The sequence below is a fragment of the Denticeps clupeoides genome, chromosome 3 (assembly GCF_900700375.1).
Source record: "Denticeps clupeoides chromosome 3, fDenClu1.1, whole genome shotgun sequence".
Lineage (NCBI taxonomy): Eukaryota > Metazoa > Chordata > Actinopteri > Clupeiformes > Denticipitidae > Denticeps > Denticeps clupeoides.
In genome coordinates this window covers 25,976,078-25,996,198 of record NC_041709.1, presented here as the reverse complement: position 1 = coordinate 25,996,198, position 20,121 = coordinate 25,976,078, and the positions used below count along the sequence as shown (strand labels likewise).

Genomic DNA, 20,121 nt, shown 5'->3' with positions numbered 1-20,121 from the left:
CCCACACACACTCGCACTGTGGACTAACTCTGTTGCACCTCTGCACTTTATACCTCATTGTTGCAAATATGCACACGCTGCTATACGGACTATCTCTTCTTGTTGCACTGAAACCAATAACTGTACTATCACTACTGTTATTTATTTGCACAGTCTAAACATGTATATATCACTGGTCACTTTTTAACACTACTTTTTTAGCTAAATTGTATATTCTGTATCCTATTTATTTATATATTGTATTTCATGTGACGCATCTGTTTTCTGTTTTTTTGTTGTCTACTTTTATGTTGCACTGTAAACTGGATCCACGTCTTCTCGTCTCTCTGTATATCTGCACAATATATAGAAGAGATGACAATAAATGTCACTTGAACTTGAACTTGAACATAAAGGACTCTTAAAGTATTAATAATAATAAAAAAGTGAAGTGATTGTCACAGCACACAGTGAAATTTGTCCTCTGCAATTTACCCATCATCCTGAGTGAGCCGTGGGCACCTCAGTGGCACCTCAGCGAATCATTATTCGAACCGGCAACCTTCTGATTACGGGCCCGCTTCCTTAACCGCTAGGCCACCACTGCCCCACGACTCTTGGTTGGGCCTTGTGGTTTCTAAGTCCGGGGGTGCTGGGCATGAACATTATTTGTGCATGTTTAATAGTTCAGGCAGTATGGTTCTTTGTTTGAGCAGTCCCCAGTTCAGCAAGCTGCAAGCCAGATCCGACAGGCCTGGAGTTGACCTGAGGGTTGCCCGTGTAGGATTGTTAAGTTAAACTTAAGGTAAGTGCCCATTTTATATCCTGGGGTGGACAGCTACTAATTCCAACCTCCTCTGCAGTGTTATTTGAGCAACTGACTAATGATGATCAGTTGCTGTCTGGCCTACTGGTTTTCCCGGAACGGGTTGGGATAGGCTGGGTGTACATTGCTGTGATAAATTATGTAATGGTTAATGTTAAGTTACCTCCCCTCTGCACGCTAGGTACTGTAGGGGCGGTAGAACTGGCAAACTTACTAGCGGGGGGTTGTCTGGTTTTCCACATTTTCTAGTGGTTACAATCAGGTTCCAGCTGCTGAAAAGGACTGATGAAGACAACTTTTTGTACCCCCTTCAGCCTGTTCAAGTTTAATCTGATCCCATTTGGCCTTTGTAACGCACCTTTAAGGGACTGAGCGGATTTTTGAAGCAGAAAATTTCCAGAATTTGTTATATTTGGATGTTGTCCTTTTTTCCTCCTCCATAAAAGCTCATCTACAGCGCCTGGAAGTGGTGTTCTCTTGCCGGGCATACCACACCCTCAAGTCCATCTTTGACCTCCGCCATCACATGCTGGATGTGTTCTGTGGCGGAATTTATTCCAAATGTAAGACAGTTAAAATAAAACTGCCTGAAGGGCATTATGAAGGTGAAATACTGACTCCTCTGCTTGAGGGATCTGACCTTGTTCAGGTCAATGAAGTCCACAAACAGACGCTGTCTTTTTTCCTGGTATGACCACAATGCCGGCACACCACTCTATTGGCTCCTCCACCCTGCTGATGATGCCCAGCTTTTCCATTTGTTGGGGCTCTTCTTTGAATTTTCCCAAAAGTGGCAGAGGAATTCTCCTTGGTGCTTTTAAGGAGGATGGCACTGCATTTGGTTTCAGCTTTGAGCTTGTTGAATATCCCCCAGTCCACTGCATAGCTTGCCATTTTCTTTAAAGTGTTGATTGTAATGCTGTCAATTCACATGATTAGGCCAATGGCTGGTAGTCCAAGCCAGGGTGTGCTTAGGTTTTTGACAACATAGACTTTCTCCTGAGTCTGGTTGGATCTATATACCAGTTACGGTCTAGTGAAACCCTGTACCTCTAACGGGATCTTTCCTGGACCCAATAAGGGTCTTTATGACTTCTGGAGGACAGACTTTTGTGTCCCCAGAAACATGTCACTATATGTCCTTTTTGGATATAGCCATTACGTCTGCAACTGTATTGAGGTTAAATTATAACATTTTCTGCTGTATTTGTACCTCGGTAGTCCACATGCTATTGTCAATTCAGTTCAAATTACTTTATTTGTCGCTGACACACAATAACAAGCCGCATGTGACCACAACCGAATCAGGAAGAACAGAGAAAAACTGGATTACCTGAGGAGAGAGAAGGAGAATAAAAAAAACACAAACAAGACTGTACTCCAATAGGGAGTACATTGTGGGAAATTAAAAATACGTGGGATGGGGAGGATGCGGTGGGTGCATGTCTGTATGTGTGCATTTGTGTGTGTGTGGGTCCTTGCGTTTGGGAAAGGAACGGAGACAGTCAAACTGCCACATCCTCCAGGGGAAATTCAGCGGAAACCTTGGCTGATGCCTGTGCCGATTAGGGGAGCCAAATGCAGATAGTATAGGTTTGTCTTTTCCAGGTGAAAAGCTGTCACAGCTCTCCTAAATTCTCTTGACAACTCAATCAAAATTTCTATGCAAAACCTCAAGCCATCAATAACAACCACCTGCGATCTATAGTCACAAAGATGGAATCCAAATTGCGATTGATAGTCTCAGTCTAGGTGCCCACAGCTCTGCTAAATCAATCAATCTATCCGGTCAGCCTGGTGGGGTTTTGAGCGTTTGTCACTATTTCCTTCAATCTTCGATACACCAGTGCAATGCCTGGTCCAATCAGCAAAAAGTCCTCACATCATGGTTCCTAAGAAGTAGATGTCTTCACGGCCACAAGCGCTCCACCTTTAATTTTCTATTGCTTTACATCTACTCGTCACTTTATGTAAGAAATTAGCGGAGGATAAACTCGAGATGGACATCGAGGCAGCATGTGCGCTGTCTTGTTACACACAGCATATCGCCAGAATAATCAAAAAATCTCTGTCTGAGAATGAAAGTAAGCAATTTTTAATAAACAATTAAAAATAAATAAACTAATCAATTCCCAGTTGACTTTGGTGTTCTATAATTGCTATCTATTGACCTTTTTTGGTATGGCAGGGGAGTGACTTGCAACAGTGGGGCAAAAAATAATTTGGCAGCCACCAATTTTGGTCTGTAATTTTCATCATAGGTACACTTCAACTGCGAGAGGCTGAATGAAATCCAGGAAATTGCATTGTTCTTCTGTCCTTCACTCGTTACCTGTATTAATGGCGCCTGTTTAAACACGTTATCTGTATAAAAGACACCTGTCCACACCTTCAGACTGTCAGACTCCAAACCTCCATGGCCAAGACCAGAGAGCTGTCTAATCCAAGGGATGTTATTAGAATTTTTGAGAGAGACGCAAATGTAATTTTTTTTGCCTTGTTTGAATTTTTCTTTGTTTATTACACAACCTCACATTTATTATTTCATAGTACTGTGTCTTTAGTTTTGTTTAATAATGTGAAAAAATGCAGTACCAATAAATGAAAAGGCGTGCCCAAACTTCTGACTGGTAGTGTATACGGTAAACATGCCACTCCTACCACTCCTCCTACCACTCCTATATCTCATAGCTCCTATTGCAGGATTTGATTGGTCAGTGATCATAATTGCCAAACGGTCATTTTCCTTTCAAATGTCCACCAAAAAAAAAAAACACCCATTAACAAACGTGGGATTTTGAGGTACAAGTGATACTATGAGAAAATAATAGTGCTTACAATATAAGGATGGGTGCTTTCATTTTACATTGTGTAAGAACATTTGCTTAAGTGATAATCATCATTTTTTTTTTATATCCATTTGGATTTGAGAGCCAGACCTGAGGACCAACAATGGAGCCAAACTATCACAAAGTGTCACTTTAATCCAGATCCTTCAGAAAAGCTGCTGCAGCCACACTGCCATGCTCTGCGCTATTGAACTAAATAAATTATGAAAAGGCCTGGCCTTTACGCGCCTGTGGCCTCAGCTTGATCAATATTAGTTTTGCATAATGTTTGCTCCTGGGCAGTGAAAGTGGATTAAAAACATTAGGCATCGGGGAAATTGAATTTTAGATGGTTCAAGTGGCTGTGTCTTCTGGGCGTCCTGATCGTGATGAAGCCCATGTGACCATGGCTGTTCACCTCTTCTCAAACCGCCCTACCCTCCCTAATGACCTCCAGAATGTCAATGTCATCATGTAGGCATAGATTTTCATAGGCCTGAAAAGTGCAAAATGCATTCGTTTCAATTTGAGAAAATTATTTCTGTGCCGCCTGAGGAACTGGATTTCATATCGATACCAGTGGTTGCCGAGGTGTGTAGAGTTTCTGAGCAGAAGTGTTATTTCCATGTTCCAGAATTCTGATGCCTTTGCCTAAAATAACAACCAGTTAGAAGATCAAAAATATAATAACAATGCATCTAAATTACATGTTAAGTGAAGTGATTGTCATTGTCATACACAGCACAGCAAATGGTGACACAACAAAATGTGTCCTCTGCTTTTAACCATCACCCTTGGTGAGCAGTGGGCAGCCATGACAGGCGCCCCGGGAGCAGTGTGTGGGGACGGTGCTTTGCTCAGTGGCACCTCAGTGGCACCTTGGCGGCTTGGGATTTGAACCGGCAACCTTTGATTACAGGGTCGCTTCCTTAACCGCTAGGCCACCACTGCCCCATGACCATTAAAATGACTCATTGTTAATAAGGCAATGCATCTTTGTGCCACAACTTTTCTGAGTTTGACCTCGCCCTTGGTGAGCAGTGGGCAGCCATGACAGGCGTATGTGTATGTGTATGTGGTAAATATTCCACACACAGATGGTTGAAAACGTTAAATGAAATCAGTCTGTTAATCGAAGAAAGAAAATAATAATTACTTATTACTTTGGTAACAGCCCTAACAGCCCTGAAACAAAAATATACATTAGCAGGCTTATGCATTCCATTGCTTCATGAAATGAGCAAAATAGCGGCATAATTTTAAGATGCGCTAGGTTAACCTGTTTAACAAGCAGGCACCACTGTACTGATCTGGGAATGCAGGCCAGTAAGTGAAGATGCTTTATAGCTTTATACATAATTTGGTAAATGCCGGGGGAAGAGATCTGAATAATGTCACACTGGCATCACTTTCTCACTAATATTGAACTGTAATTTTTATCTTGTAGAGAGTTAAGCGCATGGGGTTTTAGCCCCGACCCTCTTTTTGGGGTGGAGGGGCTCCGTTTCCATGGGGATAGCATGCCGCTGTAATCACATGATGTTTCAACCAAGGTTATTCCAACCAATCAATTAAAAAAAAAAAAGCAAACAAACAAAACAACAAAAAAAAAGATAGAATTCTTTTTCCAGTTTTCCTGTTTTCAGTTTTCTTCAAAAACTTGAGCGAGAGAGAAATTAGACATCCCCTCACCATCAAAACGTGACAAATCATCCAAATAAAAAACAAAATGATGTGTCTTTATTCTGGAATGCTTAATAATAATAATAATAATGATAATAATAATTATTATAATAATGTGGTTCTAAAACTTGTCAACCAAATAAAGTCTACAAGAAGAACCAATGGTTCTCCCAGATCTGAGACTTATCTGCACACAAATGTTTAATATGAACAGAAAATAATCCAATTGATTTATTAAATTGACATTTATTCTGTCATGTTGCCATGATTCTCGTCTCAAGATCTTCAAGAAAATACGTGAAAATTTACACAGAAATTACTCACCAGTCACGGGAGCTCATTTTAAATGCAGTGCCTGTGAAGGGTCATGACATAGAAAGGTGACGTTGTGTGAATGTCATTTGAAGACCTTTGACCCCCTGAAAAAAACAAGGCATTTTGGGGTTCTCCAGGCCAAAGGGCCCTGGAGCACTCTACATCCTCTAAAACCAGGGTAGTTATTTGTGTGTTTCATAGCCCTTGTGTGTTTGTGTGTTTCATATAATTTATGTATAAACACAAGCCTTGTGCTATGTGAAATATTTTGAGAACATATGAGACTTGGCTTGACACCACCATGTGTAATGTTGAAAAGATTCATATATTTAGTTGCATTACTGTTTGTATCAGTTAGCATCCTTGTCTTTCTGTAATGACTTAAGGAGATAATCTTTCACAGCTTGTACACAAAAACTCCAGTGGTAAGTGTGCTCTGCTCTTTTCCCAATTAGAATATATCATTCTAATGACATATTACTGCAGATTAATGGTTGCAGTGTCAGTACATAACCAGTGGTTGCAGTGGGCCTGGACACAAAAGTATTCCATCAGGGACTTTTCAACTGTCCTTTCCCCAGATGTTGCTCTTCATTTCTGCACAAGAAAACACGACGGAGTCCCGATGTTGATGTTGTTTCCAGTCGATGCTTCAGAGATACCACAGATGACCTTTGAATTCCCCAGCCAGGCTAAATATGTATGCGATGAGAGGGATCGTCTGTTATCTAATCGCAAATGTTTCCGAACACATGAACACATTGCTTAATAGAACAATAAAACAGAACCTTTGAGAAAGAACAGTCTGATTCTAATAAAAGTAATCAAGTATCCGGAATCAGGAATCATTAATGTAATCAGGAATCATTAAAGTAAATAAAAAAACAGAACATACTTCCGTAACCCAGACCCAATCGGAGTTCATTCCCCATTAAAATGGAAAGCCTGGGACTCAACAGGCCATTTTTTTTTTATTTTTTAAAAAAGGGTCCCTTAGATCAGTTTTGGACAAAAATAACACATCTCCAAAATGTTCCACAAATGGCATTCACGGTTTAATGAGGGGACGCCACTTGCCATGTGGTGATCCACACAGAGCCAGATTACAGATAAAACTATTAAAACTAGTGTGGGAAAGAGGCCATAATACACTGTTGAACTGAAATTTTCATGAATGTTGGGACATACCCCCCCACCATATATTTAATTTAACAAAGTAAGCAAAACCATTTTTTCCAGTGCTGGTTTCCCAGAATAATGCCTTCACAAAAAGACCAAATCTAACCTGAACCTCAATAAAATATAAATACAAAAAAAAAAAATCACAGACACAAAGTAGACATTGGTTCATTATGACAGGGACTCGCTAACAGTTTAAAACAGTGTTGGGGAAAACGTCTTTCCAAGAGGCATTCTGCAGACCCAGCAATCTGTGATGCTGAAGCCATAAGACATATGTGAAGAGTCCTCCTGGTGCCAAGAGTTGGGGAAGGACCGCTGAAGAAAAACATGGTGTTGAACACCGCAGGTTTGTGGAGGAATGGATCCCAGTGGTCAATGGTGAAGATCCCATTCATTCCAACTAACACTTAACTCATCACAGAGACAAAAGCCCCCCGCCCCCCGCAGGCAACAAGGGTCAACCATGACAAAAGTTAAGGGTTTTTATTTAAACACCCGAATTCTTGTAATCATAAATCTATCAAAACCTCATCCTTAGCATTGGCCACAAATTGTTTTGGATGTTTGTAGGGAAGAGCCTAGACAAATCCGCTTCGCAGTTGCATGGAGGATAAAGGACACAGGTCAAAATGCAAATTTCATTTTAATAAAAGTGAGAGTTTGTGGCCCCAAAATGGCAGGAAGTAGGCAAGAACACTACAAGCACATTTGCACACAAGACAAAAGCAAGGAGTCAAGGAAGTTTGGAGGAAAAAACAGTTACAAACACACTTGTGCGCAGTAGTGCCATCAGAGGCCACTAATGACAGCAGACAGCCAAGACGCAGTCGATTCAAAACTGTGATCAAGTCAGACAGCACTACTCGTTCGTTCACTTTCTTTAATGAACACCTACCACCTAATCACAATCAAGTGTTCATCCAGAGGATGGTTGGGAGAAATATGTGAGATCACAATACTGAGACGTGCAGGACAGTTATAGGTTACATTACGCTAATAAACTTCTACTTTTCCCCATTTGAAACCATAAGCTCACAAACCTAAGTTTATTTGTGGGAAATAGATTTAACTAAACTGCATGGAATTTTTTTTATGGATGTTTAAAGAGTTAAAGAGATTTGATGTAATACAGAAATGTTATTGCAATTGTTAAATGGGTGGGATCTCATCTTTAACAACAATCTAGCATCTGAAAATATGGGAACACCAATGCACAGTCACATGTCTGCACCAGGAAGTTCAGCATACATCAATAATTTGGAGACGTGATGAGTTGGCGCTAATACTGCATGATGAGAAGGTCTGTATATACAATGATGTGACGTAACAAATAAATTGATAGAAAATGGCAAACAGATTTCAGTAATTTGGAAACAAAATAATTCCTGAAATTATACTGAAAATGAACCATGATTAACTCGTTGGTATGTAGTAATATTTATATCCTGTGAATATTATGTTCTAATACTGACTATAGACCCGCTTAAATCAGTGGTGGTCTAGCAGGTAAGGAAGCGGGTTCAAATTCTGAACAGTCAAGGTGCCACTAATGTCCCCTTGATCAAGGTACCCCACACACTGCTCCCCAGGCGCCTTTCATGGCTACCCACTGCTTACTAAGGGGGGGGAAAATGTATCAAAATGACAAATTAAATTAAAAGTCAGTCACAATGACAACAGTCAGCAGTCACTTTCCATGCATTCCCCTGGCAGTCAAGGCAAGCTATGAGATGAGCTGAGCGTAACGCACAGCTCTAGGTTGGCAATGTAACATCCACCTGACGGAACATGGAAAAACGCACATGTAGACAAAATTCAGTTACAGACCAAGTGGGAAAGAAGAGATGAAAACCTCAACTTCGCCCCCTACAGGACAATAAATGGCTTCACTCATGAAAATGCAGAAGAATCAGATTTCTAAAATTAAAAAAAAAATTACTGCAGGACAGTCAGATTTCTACCAGAGCAAAAACTTTTCTTTACACATTTATTGAGCTTTTAACAGGAAATACACATGGTCAGTAGTGTGTCACAGTGACAATCCCATAGTACCTTGGGTGACCTTAAAACATTTTTTTTGTTTTGCTTTACGTCTACAAATAAAAAAGGTGTTAAAAATCCCTTCCAAATAACATTTAAAAACTATTTTAAAAGAATTTTTAAAAAAATGATAAACAAAAAAGTAGAAAAGTTCTTTTTTACATATAAAGTCTGAAAAGATTGAGGACTGATACAAGACTCATGTAAAATTGTGTAAAGCACCCAATGTCAGGTTTAAAAAAAAATGCTGGAACATGTAGAAGACACTGAATAGTGCTGTTCAGAAATTTAAGAAGGGGGGTGTTTACATTCTTTGCCCCAGAGTTGCTGAGCCCTGGAGCAACTTATAACACTGAAAATCCCACTGTTGCACTGTTAGTAAAACAAATGGAATATTCTTTAAAAGGGCCCAAGAGTGATCCGTTTGGACCATTTCTCATCGATGTCGGCCTATTTAGTGTTAAAACCATGAATTAAAAGAGCTGAAGGGTCCTAAACTGCCTGCGCAGAAACCAGGATTGGTGCAGCAGGGTTGAGAGGGGCAGAGGGAAGGGGCGCGGGTGAAGGGGCGGGGCTTGCAGGGGGCGCGTCACGCTTGAGATTCAGGATGTGCTGCTGAAGGTGCCTCACCCAGTCCTCCTGCACGGAGAGTGGACCCCGAAATTCCAGATCACAAAACCTGAGTCAGAAACCAAACTGAGTAAACACATAAAACACTGAATTCAAAATGAAATTAATGAGTATTTTTGGAACCAGGAAATAAAGTCAGAATTCCCTCAAATTATAGTAGTAATAAAAAAAAGACGCAAACCGAGTGGTGCAGGAAAAATGGCATGGTACTTTAAGATTTACTTTTCTGGTATGAGCACTGTTGTGACCCATATGATCAAATTGTAGAAAAATGAAAATAAAATAAAAAAAGCTGTCAAATTAATATTTGTATCAAAATTGTCACTTTTTCCTCAAAACTGAAATAAATGTGTAGTCAATTGATATACAATTGAGAGGAAAACAAAAACTTGGTTCGACAACATTTGTCATTTATGTGGATATTAGTAAACAAAACCAAAGTGAATTTTTGTTTGTTTGTTTATTTATTTATTGAAAATCACATTTTAAATTTAATACACTTTTTATTGGAACTACTCTAAACATTCACACCCACCTGCACTTGAGGGAGTAGACCTTCCCAACCACTTTGACCAGAGGTGAGGCTGGTGGCCTGGGCACCAGGGCAGGGATGTTTCCAGAACGTGAGGGCTTCGTAGATCTGCCCTCTGTGTGTGAAGTGTGTTTAGGAGGACGCCGCTCACCACCTGAAAAAGCAAAAAAAAAAATATCTGAAAGGAAGCACAGGGTGTATAAAGTGCGAACGGTGTATAAGTATGTGTAAAAGTGTGCATTGTGTCAAGTCACTTGACAGATCACAGGCTCAAACCCCACTTACAAACATTGTGTACCTGAGCATGACACTTAACCCTAGGTGTCTCCAGGGGGACTGTCCCTGTCACTACTGACTGTAAAGCTCTCTGGAGAAGGGCATCTGATAAATGGTATAAAGAAGCCCCGCTCACCTCTGGCCACGTGTGTGCTGTGGTCCGCATGGGCAGATGTGGACCCTTGACCCCGGTGGCTCTTGTGTGAAAAGTGGCTTGTGTCTCCTTTGCCTAACAAGCGTGAGGTGGAGGCAGTGGTGACCTCTCGTGCTGCCCGGGACCCGTGCGGAAGGCCCAGTGAAGCCTTGTGGGAGGACTTGTTTGATCCACTGCGAGCCTTCGCCATTTCACTGGAGCTCCGTGGGGAACAGGAGTGTCTCTGCCAGGGTTCCAGATAACAGGTATTCACAGTTAAAACACAATAGAACAGTTCTGTATCATGGCTGCTGTGGAGATTTTATTGATTTTTAATGAATTATGATTTTTATCAGTGGTGTGGAGGCTACAATTTGCAGCACTTCTATGTTAAATAAACTAATTAATTGTTAATTTTTATCTTATCTATTACTGTGCCACAAGGATAACTAACGAAGATTTGACAAAAGATTAGATTTTTCTTAAATGTGGGAACATAAATCTCATGTCCAAACAAAAATAAACAAAAAAAACAACAATGGAGATTTGAATGAATTCTGACTTTTCCCTCATCCTGCCAAGAAAATGTAAATAACGGTATCTTTTCATGGAAAAAAAACTGTGTATGCCAGTCCAACAATCCAATGTGCATAAATATAAGAGGTTAACCAGCTCATTAGACATGAATGGAACGGTTCAGTTTACAGGTCAGATTAACATTGGGGGAAAAAGTCGATTTTCTGTATGCATGAGATCAAAGAGATGTGGTCCCCATTGATTTGATGTGAAGGGTGGGGGTGGGACCAACCTTTTTAACTGGGGGCAGATCTCCTCGCATGTAGCGCTTCTGCAGCTCGGCCACCTTCCCTGGCTCTCTCTGGATCCAGCCGGTCAATGTCTCAATAGGGGAACCAATGGCGTGCCAGTCCACCCCTACCTGGCGTAGATGGGCTCGGGCGTGGCTGGCCAAGGCTTTGCGGTTTTCGAAGTAGAGGCCACAGAGCTCACATATGGTGTCAACCGCTGAGGAAGAAAAGCAAGAAGAACATTGAAATGATGTTGGAGAATTAACATCAGCAAGCAGCAGCAAACTGTAAACATCGAACCACTAGGGAGCGGCAGAATATGATATGATATGATTGAAATAAGCTAATAAGCTAAATAAAATATTTTTAAATTTTTGTTTACTACAGTTAATAGCTCAGGAAATCCAGTACCTGAGAATCAACAGAACCTTACCTTTGGTTGATATAGAAAAGATTCTCAATATATTAATAATGCTTTAGCTTTTTTACTTTTTCATATTACAAATTTGACTAATTTTTAATGCACCCTGTTTTCATCCCATGAAGCTAAGAGAGTGGGAACAAACAGGTAGAATTTCATGCTACTTGGAGGGGCTCAGCATGGGAAAGTTTGGCCTACAATAAAAGTCCTCTAAGAGAACATGACAACTTCACAAGCTGAGCGTTGGTGTTCGGCTGTTCATGAAACTGTTCAGTCCAAATACTGATTTATTAATATAAAACGTGGAAAATCATCGCCTACCTGACTGAGTCACCTGGTCCTTCTCTGAAAATGACATTTTTGGCCCCTTGATAGAAAAGTCAACTGGTGAAACACTGAAGGTTCTGGGGGAGGAGCCCTGCTTTCGCCAGGGTGACGTGGTTCGCACGGCAACAGTGACAGGCTCCATTTTGTCTCCTGACGCGCGGCTAATGCCCTCTTCCTGCATGATCTGGAGGAGAACGTCGATGGGCGAGACGCTGGCTGGCCAACACACACCCAGCTGGCGTAGGTGGGCGCGTGAGTGGCAGGAAAGGGCTTTACGGGAGTCAAACGTCTCGCCACAAAACTCACACGTCACAGGCTGCAGGGCTTCCTGCTCAGTCTTGGGGGCTGAGGAGAGAGAAAGACACAGCCTATATCAGGTAGGAGGGCACCAATGCCAGCTGACTACAGGGAAATAAGATTATATTCATAAAATGCCGGGGAGAAAAAAAATATATAGGGCAATCAAAAGTTTGAATTTCTATTACTATTGGCTTCCATTGACCACCAACAGACAACAGGTGGAAATTATAGCCAATTAGCAGACATCCCCAATAAAGGCGTTGTCCTGCAGGTGGTGACCACAGACCACTTCTCATTTACTATTCTTTCTGGCTGATGTTTTAGTCACTCTTGAATGCTGGTGGTACTTTCACTCTGGCTCACTAAGGGTGATGGGTTAAAAGCAGAGGACACATTTCATTGTGTCACCGTGTGTTGTGAATCATAATGACAGTCACTTCATTTTCACAAGTGGCTCAGGTAGTGCAGCTCATCCAGGATGGCACATCGATGCAAGCTGTGGCAAGAAGGTTTGTGGTGTCTGTTAGTGTAGTGTCCAGAGCATGGAGGATGTAGAAGGGTCACAACCCAGCAGCAGGACCACTTTCTCCGCCGTTGTGCAAGGAGGAACAGGAGGAGCACAAATGTGCATGAGTCTGCTCAAACGGTCAGAAACGGTCATAAATTGACAAATCCAAACCTCCATGGACTTTTAGTAAAAGTATTTTATTTGTGGAAACTTTTTACTCTAACTTTGGTATATTTCAATGTCAAAAATCGAACTTTTTACTCCACTACGAACCTTTGACCTGTTAGATCAAAATGCTTAGTGGCGCGTGTCGACTAAGAACCATGCGAGTTCAGTGTCTCCCGTGACCTGTCAGAAGCAATCGATAGATAAGTGCACCAAACAAATGACCGTGCACAGCTATTGACCTGCAAGTCCAGTTTGCAAAGACATCCATGGCCTTTGAGAGATTTTTCCCCCGCTTTCATTTTCAAATGCTTTTGGTGCCATATGATTTTGTCTTACAAGAATTCACCATCTAATCTAAGATTTAATCCCGATGAAAATTTCTAATGGCTAGTTTCTCAACAAAGTTAGCTAGAAAGGTCTGGATTAAAGTGAAAAAGTGAAGTGATTGTCACAGCACACGGTGCACACAGTGAAATTTGTCACTAAGAGGTGCAGTCAAGATAATCAGATTATTATTAACCTATAAGTCATTATGCTGCAAATATAAAAGAATGTCAGAAAATATAAATAATACATATAAAAACTACTCACTTGCAGTGGGATTTTGGATGGCTGTAGAGCTGCTCCAGCTTCCCATGAAGGATTTTTGGGGCGGTGGGCTCACTTCTATGTCAATGGGTTCATCCTTAGGCTTGTTCACCAACCTGGAGCCCTTCCGGGCCTTGGGCAGCTTGGTTTGGGTGACTGCGCCCGGAAAGCATGGAGACTGAGAGGGTTTGGGAGATTGTGTGGGGGACGGCAAGCTTGTCACACCCCTTTTGGCCATCACTTCTCGCAGCGTTGCCATGGGTGAGCCTTTCACGGTCCACTCAGTGATGCCCAGCTGACGCAGGTGTGAGCGGGCATGGCTGGAGAGACTCTGGTTTCGCACAAAAGTCTCCCTGCAAAATTCACACACAATGGGCCGGCCCTGCGCCTCACCTGGGAAGAAAACATCAACCATTCAAACGTACATACAGGAAAGCCGCGAATACAAACTGTAATGAGCAAACAGAACCTCTGGGTAAGAGCATTTTACTTCTACACTCTACAAGTTTTTTTTTTTTTTTAATAATAATCTAAAGATGTTTTAAATGGAAATCCTGCAGAAGTAAATGGAATCTCAAAAAAGAATCTCAGAACAGAATCTCAGGCTGGTTTTTACCACTTCACAAATGTGAAATTCTGCAACTATTTTGCAGCATTTTCTGCTGAATCTTCTAAAATTTGCATGGGATCTCACAAAGTTTAAAAGAATCAAAATCAAAGTGAATCCGTGATCACAACAGTTGTAAAAGATTCAGCCCAGAGGGCACATCCAAAGTCAAAAGCGGTCATACAATGGTCTTATATGTAGTTGCACGGGTCTTGGATGCAGGGCTGGGACTTTGGGCTGTGTGAGGAAATGGGGAGAGCAAACCATCACACAATCCGGTGTCAAGATTCGAACTCCCATGACAGCGTTCAGCTTTTAAAAAAAGCACATTCACTTTTGATGCTGCATGTGATCAACTTCTAACACTCTAAGCTCACAAATGCTATATCAGATGAAATTTTAAACATATGATTATTGAAATTAAACTTTGCGAACTGTTGTGGATACCAGAACTGTGGCGGATACCAATAAACGAGCCATGCCTCAATTAAACCTAATTTCTGATTTCAGGAGTGAATGATGAAAACATGTTTCACTCACCGCTTGGAGGTTGCAGAGCCAATTCAGTTTCCTTGGATGAAAAGTCCTCCAGCGAGAGCTTTTCTGTGGAGGCAATTTTTAGGCGTTTGACAGGGGGAAAGCTGGAGCTGGACGATTTTGGCCTGGCCTTGGAAGACCCAGGAGAAGATGACCGTTTAGGTGCGGGTTTGAAGGAGTGGATGGAAAGTTGAGATGGGTCCTTGTCAGTGTGATCTAGGTCAACTAGTGTGGCACGGTCAGAAGGTTTCAAGCCCTCGTTCCTGATGATCCGGTGAAGAACCTCAATGGCAGCTCCCTTTGCCTCCTCACTGTCCATGCCGATCTGTCGGAGATGGGCTCGGGCGTGGCTGGCAAGGCCTTTGCGCGTCTCAAACCAGGCACCACACAGCTCACAGACATGAACGTCATCCCGTCCTGAAGGGTCCATTACCACTACACAGCAACAGAGAGGAAACTCATTTCAAACAAAAGCTCAATAGCAGCCAATCAGCTGTCACAGCACCACACTTTCAATGTGACTTTCTGAGTGGTTATTAGGGCTGCACGATATTTTAAAAAATTATCGTTATCGCGATAAAAGTATACGTGATATATGTATCGCAAAGAGTTGCGATAAATGAAATTCATGCTACGTCCAAAATCGCATACTATATACGATTGTGACGAGCCATGCCACGGAGGTCAGGAAAGGAGAAATCGGCTCCATCATGTGGGTTTTGGAACAATGCTTTTTATTGAATGGTAGACAGTAGGTGGTGCTAGCAGCCAATACCTACTCCTCTGGCTTCCACACAACAGGGAGGCATCTCTTCTTCTCCTCCAGCCCTACACCACTACGTCCTGGTGTAAAGTTTCTCCCCTTGCACATGCTACATTAAATCCCCATAACACACACATCCCGAACCCTAACAGAACACATTTACCCGTAACATGGTTAAATATTTGCTGGGCCGTCCCGTCGGCGCGTATATCTCCTCTGCAAGGCATGCTGGTCCCAACTCATGGCCTGCCTCTGCTGCCACACTATATTGTATGTGAAAAACAGTATGCGAGGAGAGTAGTACGTCCGAATTCATAGTATTCGAAAAACAGTAGACGAGAAGTACCCAGAGGACCTACTACTTTCAGCCGAATTCTGTAGTAGGCATTCAATGGACAGTTCACTATCCCATAAGCAGTGGGAGAGGCGGCGTCATATTCGAAACAGCTTTTTTTAAAGTGTAAGTACCTTAAGGAGAACGTTGTTCATTGTGGTTAAATTACACAAGAAAGCGGATGTAGTATGTCCGAATTCCATTCGTACTACCCTCATTCATACTATATAGAACATACTGTTTTAATGGTAGCGCAGTACGTACAAATTCAAATGTAGTACCTACTCAAGTAGTATGCAATTTCAGATGGAGCATTAATTTATGTGCCAAGCATTTGTGTGTCCAAATTTGACCAATCAGATGGGCCCTTACTATCTGTATACCTGCCTCCCAATAATTTTTTTTAATAATATGTATATATATAAAATATTATTAACGCCAAAGCAAGGAAACATTTTGTTTAAAAGATTCTCTTGCTTTAAGACACTCTTGATGAGTGTTTGGTTAAATGTAAATAAAGTCATATTTGAAAGCAATTCATATTTTGTTGGCAGTTCTATGGTAACAGCAAACCAGAAATCAGAATATCTGCTGAGAGTTTTAAGTCTAAATATTTGCAACTTCCTTGACATATTGCTTATTTTTAGATTTCATTAGATCAGATGAATATATATATAATTTAATTTTAGTATGATCATTACATATATAAATGATTTTTAAAAAATAGGTAATAATAATAATACTTTAAAAAGCAATTCTCTAGGGAAATGTTATATCGCAAGAAATATTCAACAACAATATTGCATATTTTCCCATTATCGTGCAGCCCTAGTGGTTATATAACATAGTTATAAATTAATCACAAGGTTTGTTTTCACAGCCCTACACAATAAGCATTCTTTAAGTCACAAATACAGTTAAAACCTTCCATTAATTGTGATTCTGATTTCAGTCTATAGCTCACCAGTGATGTATAAATCACTGGTGATTAAATATAAATGTTGATGTGTGGTTCATTCCACAAAGTGATCTGAACTCGGCCTAATGTTTATTTCTAATTATGGTGGGTATAATTAGAATGAACTATTCAAAGAATTGGAAAATTTTAAACAATTCTGCATTAGTGATTAGTTAGTAGCGAGCAGCCATATTGTGGTGATGATATTTCTGTCTAAATTAGCAAAACATATTTCTGGCAGACTCTTTTTACGTTAATGAGGTGTCCATTCTGAACTTATTCTTTACTAGATGTGTGTTGGGGGTACGTACTCAGGTTCAGAGGAGCATCGGATTCCTGAGGAGCCCAGAGGGGCTTTTCGGGGGCCATAGGGTTAACGGTAGCATCACTCTCTGCACTCATCCTGGAATCAAAGGCATGTGGCAGCACCGAGGAAGAAGAGGAGGAGGAGGAGGAGGAAGGAGAAGAAGCAGAAGAAGAGGATGAGGTAGGAGGGCAGTTCTTCACCACAGGAGAAGCAGAACGTGGATGAGGGGAAAGCGATGGCGAAACAGAATGGCCTTGAAAGGAGGAAGACGACGCCTTGTTTTTACGGAACACGGGAGCCAGCAGGGTGTGCTTTTTCTTCACCAGATCTGCAATCTTGATCTTCAACTTAGCCCCAGGAACATCCTTTTTGTGGGAAAGAGAATCTTTCTTGGCAGTAGAAACATCCTTTTTAGAGGTGGGGAGATCTTTTTTAGGGGCTGGTGACTGCACCAACTGTTGTGTCTTGGGCATCTTTGGTTTCTTATTAGTAGGTGGCAGAAAAAGGGCCTTGGGCAGATGGATGTCCCTGTCCTCAATCAGCTGGTGCAGAAGGTCAATGGGAGCGCCGCTACTCTCGGACAAAGTGACGCCCAACTGGCGCAAGTGGAAGCGAGCGTGACTGGAAAGACCCCGCCGAGTCTCGAAACACAAGCCACACAGCTCACACGTGTGCGAGTCCAACACTGTAGAAAAGAGGACAGTAAAACAAACAAAAATAATAATTAGGCATTCCAGTGCAAAAAGTTAGTCTAATATATTGCACCGTTTCACTGTCTCACGTGCGCATTTGAAGTGAAAGTGATTGTCATTGTGAAACACTACAGCACAGCACAAAATGACACAACGAAATGTGTCCTCTGCTTTTAACCATCGCCCTTGGTGAGCAGTGGGCAGCCATGACAGATGCCCGGGGAGCAGTGTGTTGGGACGGTGCTTTGCTCAGTGGCACTTCAGGATTCAACCTTCTGTTTACGGGTCCATTTTTTACTTAACCAGTAGGACACCACTGCCCATTTGTCATCAGATCAAAACAGTTTAATATATAAATGCCTTGTGAATTGTAAGCTCGTAAGTAGTTAAGAATGTAAATAAAACATTAAAAGTTTTAGTTAAACTTGATTGTGGATGTGGTTTTCCGGTAACGTGACAGTGGTGGCCTAGCGGTTAAGGAAGTGGCCCCATGATCAGAAGGTTGCAGGTTTGAATCCCGATCCGCCCAGGTGCCACTGAGCAAAGCACCGTCTCCACACACTGCTCCCCGAGCACCTGTCATGGCTGCCCACTGCTCCCTAAGGGTGATGGTTAAATGCAGACAACACATTTCACTGTGTGCATCGTGTGCTGTCCTGCTCTGTGTCAAAATGACAATCACTTTACTTTTTTTTTTTTTTTTATCAAAAAAAAAAAAAAAAAAAAAAAAAAGACCTGTTAAAATAACATCTCTCATACTCACGCTCAGACACGCTTGTCGCTGAGGACGTCCCCACGGGTTTGACCGCGCTAATACAACCCTTCCTCGCCGTTCCACTGCTCACAACTGCCACCTTGTCTTTATTTAGAAAAGAAAACAAGAAAATCAAATGCGCATGACTGTCTCTCTCTTTGATTTGAACCTCCCGTCTCGATTCCCTTAGGCAATTCAAGGAAATACACTTCTACCACCGTGATGATGCAGAGTAGAAATAACGAATACACTGCCATAGACATTTATTTGACACAATTAAATGAAAGTTTTATTGCTCGTTCCACAACTGTGAAGCTGATTCATTAAGCACTGATGAATAATTACTTTCACCAATGAGATGCCTTCTTAATGTTTTATGATATGCTTGTTAAATTATTGGGCTATTAGCGATTATTTATTAAAGTGGGACTCACTCAAAATAAAAAAAAACGAGAACCAACCAATATTTGTCCAATATTTAATTACTAATTTATTATTTCATTATAAATCGATGCATGTAATCGATTATGTAAATAAAAAAAATCTGTTCAGATGTCATAAAATCCCAGCATTTTAAATCACTGCTGAAAGGCGAATGGTTTTAATAATGGCAACAAAAAAAAGCGTAGCGATAAGCGACTAATACTTGCAATAGACAGCATATCAGTATATTTAACAATGTGCTCGGTTTTATATTAGCTGCGGGGTAAGTTAAATACATAACGAGTGTTTCGATATCAACAAAAATGTCCGGTCTGAAAGCCACCTCCGGGTCAACTGCGGAATTATTATGAATGGACAGATGCGGCCAGGGCGAACCGGCCCGGCCGCCGGTTTTACCGGTAGTTTTACGAAGCGCGCTTTTAACCTTTTAACAATACTCAGAAACAAAACAAAAAACCCCGGCAAAGATCCTCCTGTTAGCTGGAGGCTATCGGCGCTAGCGCGGTGTAAACATCGCACCGCCTCCTGATCGACTGGCTGGACTGTTAGCGCGGGTTCCGTCCATTCCGCACCACGGACGTGTTTTTTTATCGAGGCGCCCAGAAAAGGGCGGCTACACCCATACCTGCTTCGTGGACAGCTGCGCCGGACAAACCCTCCTGCTCCCGCGGTCGCTGTGACGGGGAAGCTGCCATTTTGCACCATGAGTGACCGCCGCAGGCGTGACCTGTCGAGCGCGGAGCGGGAAATCCGAGTTACGTAACCACGCTCCTCACGGCGCTCTCTTTTTTAATACAAAAACGCCGTCATTTTCACTCATGCACAGTATTAATGTTTACAGCTTTACTCACAACATTACTATCCAGATAGCCTTCGTGTCTTTTTTCCGACTGTACTTCGTACAAAATATAAGTAAATGATACAGCAAACGTGCCTTTGTGATCAATTTTGTTCAGTGTGTTGGGGTCAGGACTATCCATCAAATGCATCCCGATTCAAATAAACATTTGGACTACACAAAGTGAGGGTTTGATCCAGATTAAAACTGAGATTGGATGAGGTGATTTGGTCTGATTTCAGAATCCCTCTTTTCTTTTTGAACTACCCATTTTCAAGATTCAACCCAATCTGTTACTTTACAAGAACTTGTAACATTTTGAGAGTGTATAGAGGAGTGATTCTC

At 41.6% G+C, this 20,121-nt stretch overlaps 1 protein-coding gene across 1 annotated transcript; it reads right to left on the bottom strand.

Moving 5' to 3' along the window:
* Nucleotides 1-7,437: 7,437 nt before the first annotated feature.
* wiza (WIZ zinc finger a) lies at nucleotides 7,438-19,737 on the bottom strand. Its single transcript, XM_028973605.1, has 10 exons — nucleotides 19,564-19,737; nucleotides 18,504-18,599; nucleotides 17,053-17,733; nucleotides 14,690-15,121; nucleotides 13,546-13,935; nucleotides 11,973-12,323; nucleotides 11,233-11,447; nucleotides 10,428-10,668; nucleotides 10,019-10,169; nucleotides 7,438-9,532 (listed from the first exon to the last, which is right to left on the bottom strand). Exons 1-10 carry the CDS (start codon nucleotides 19,631-19,633, stop codon nucleotides 9,346-9,348), a joined length of 2,814 nt encoding a protein of 937 aa, XP_028829438.1. The 5' UTR covers nucleotides 19,634-19,737; the 3' UTR covers nucleotides 7,438-9,345.
* Between the last annotated feature and the right edge of the window lie 384 nt (nucleotides 19,738-20,121).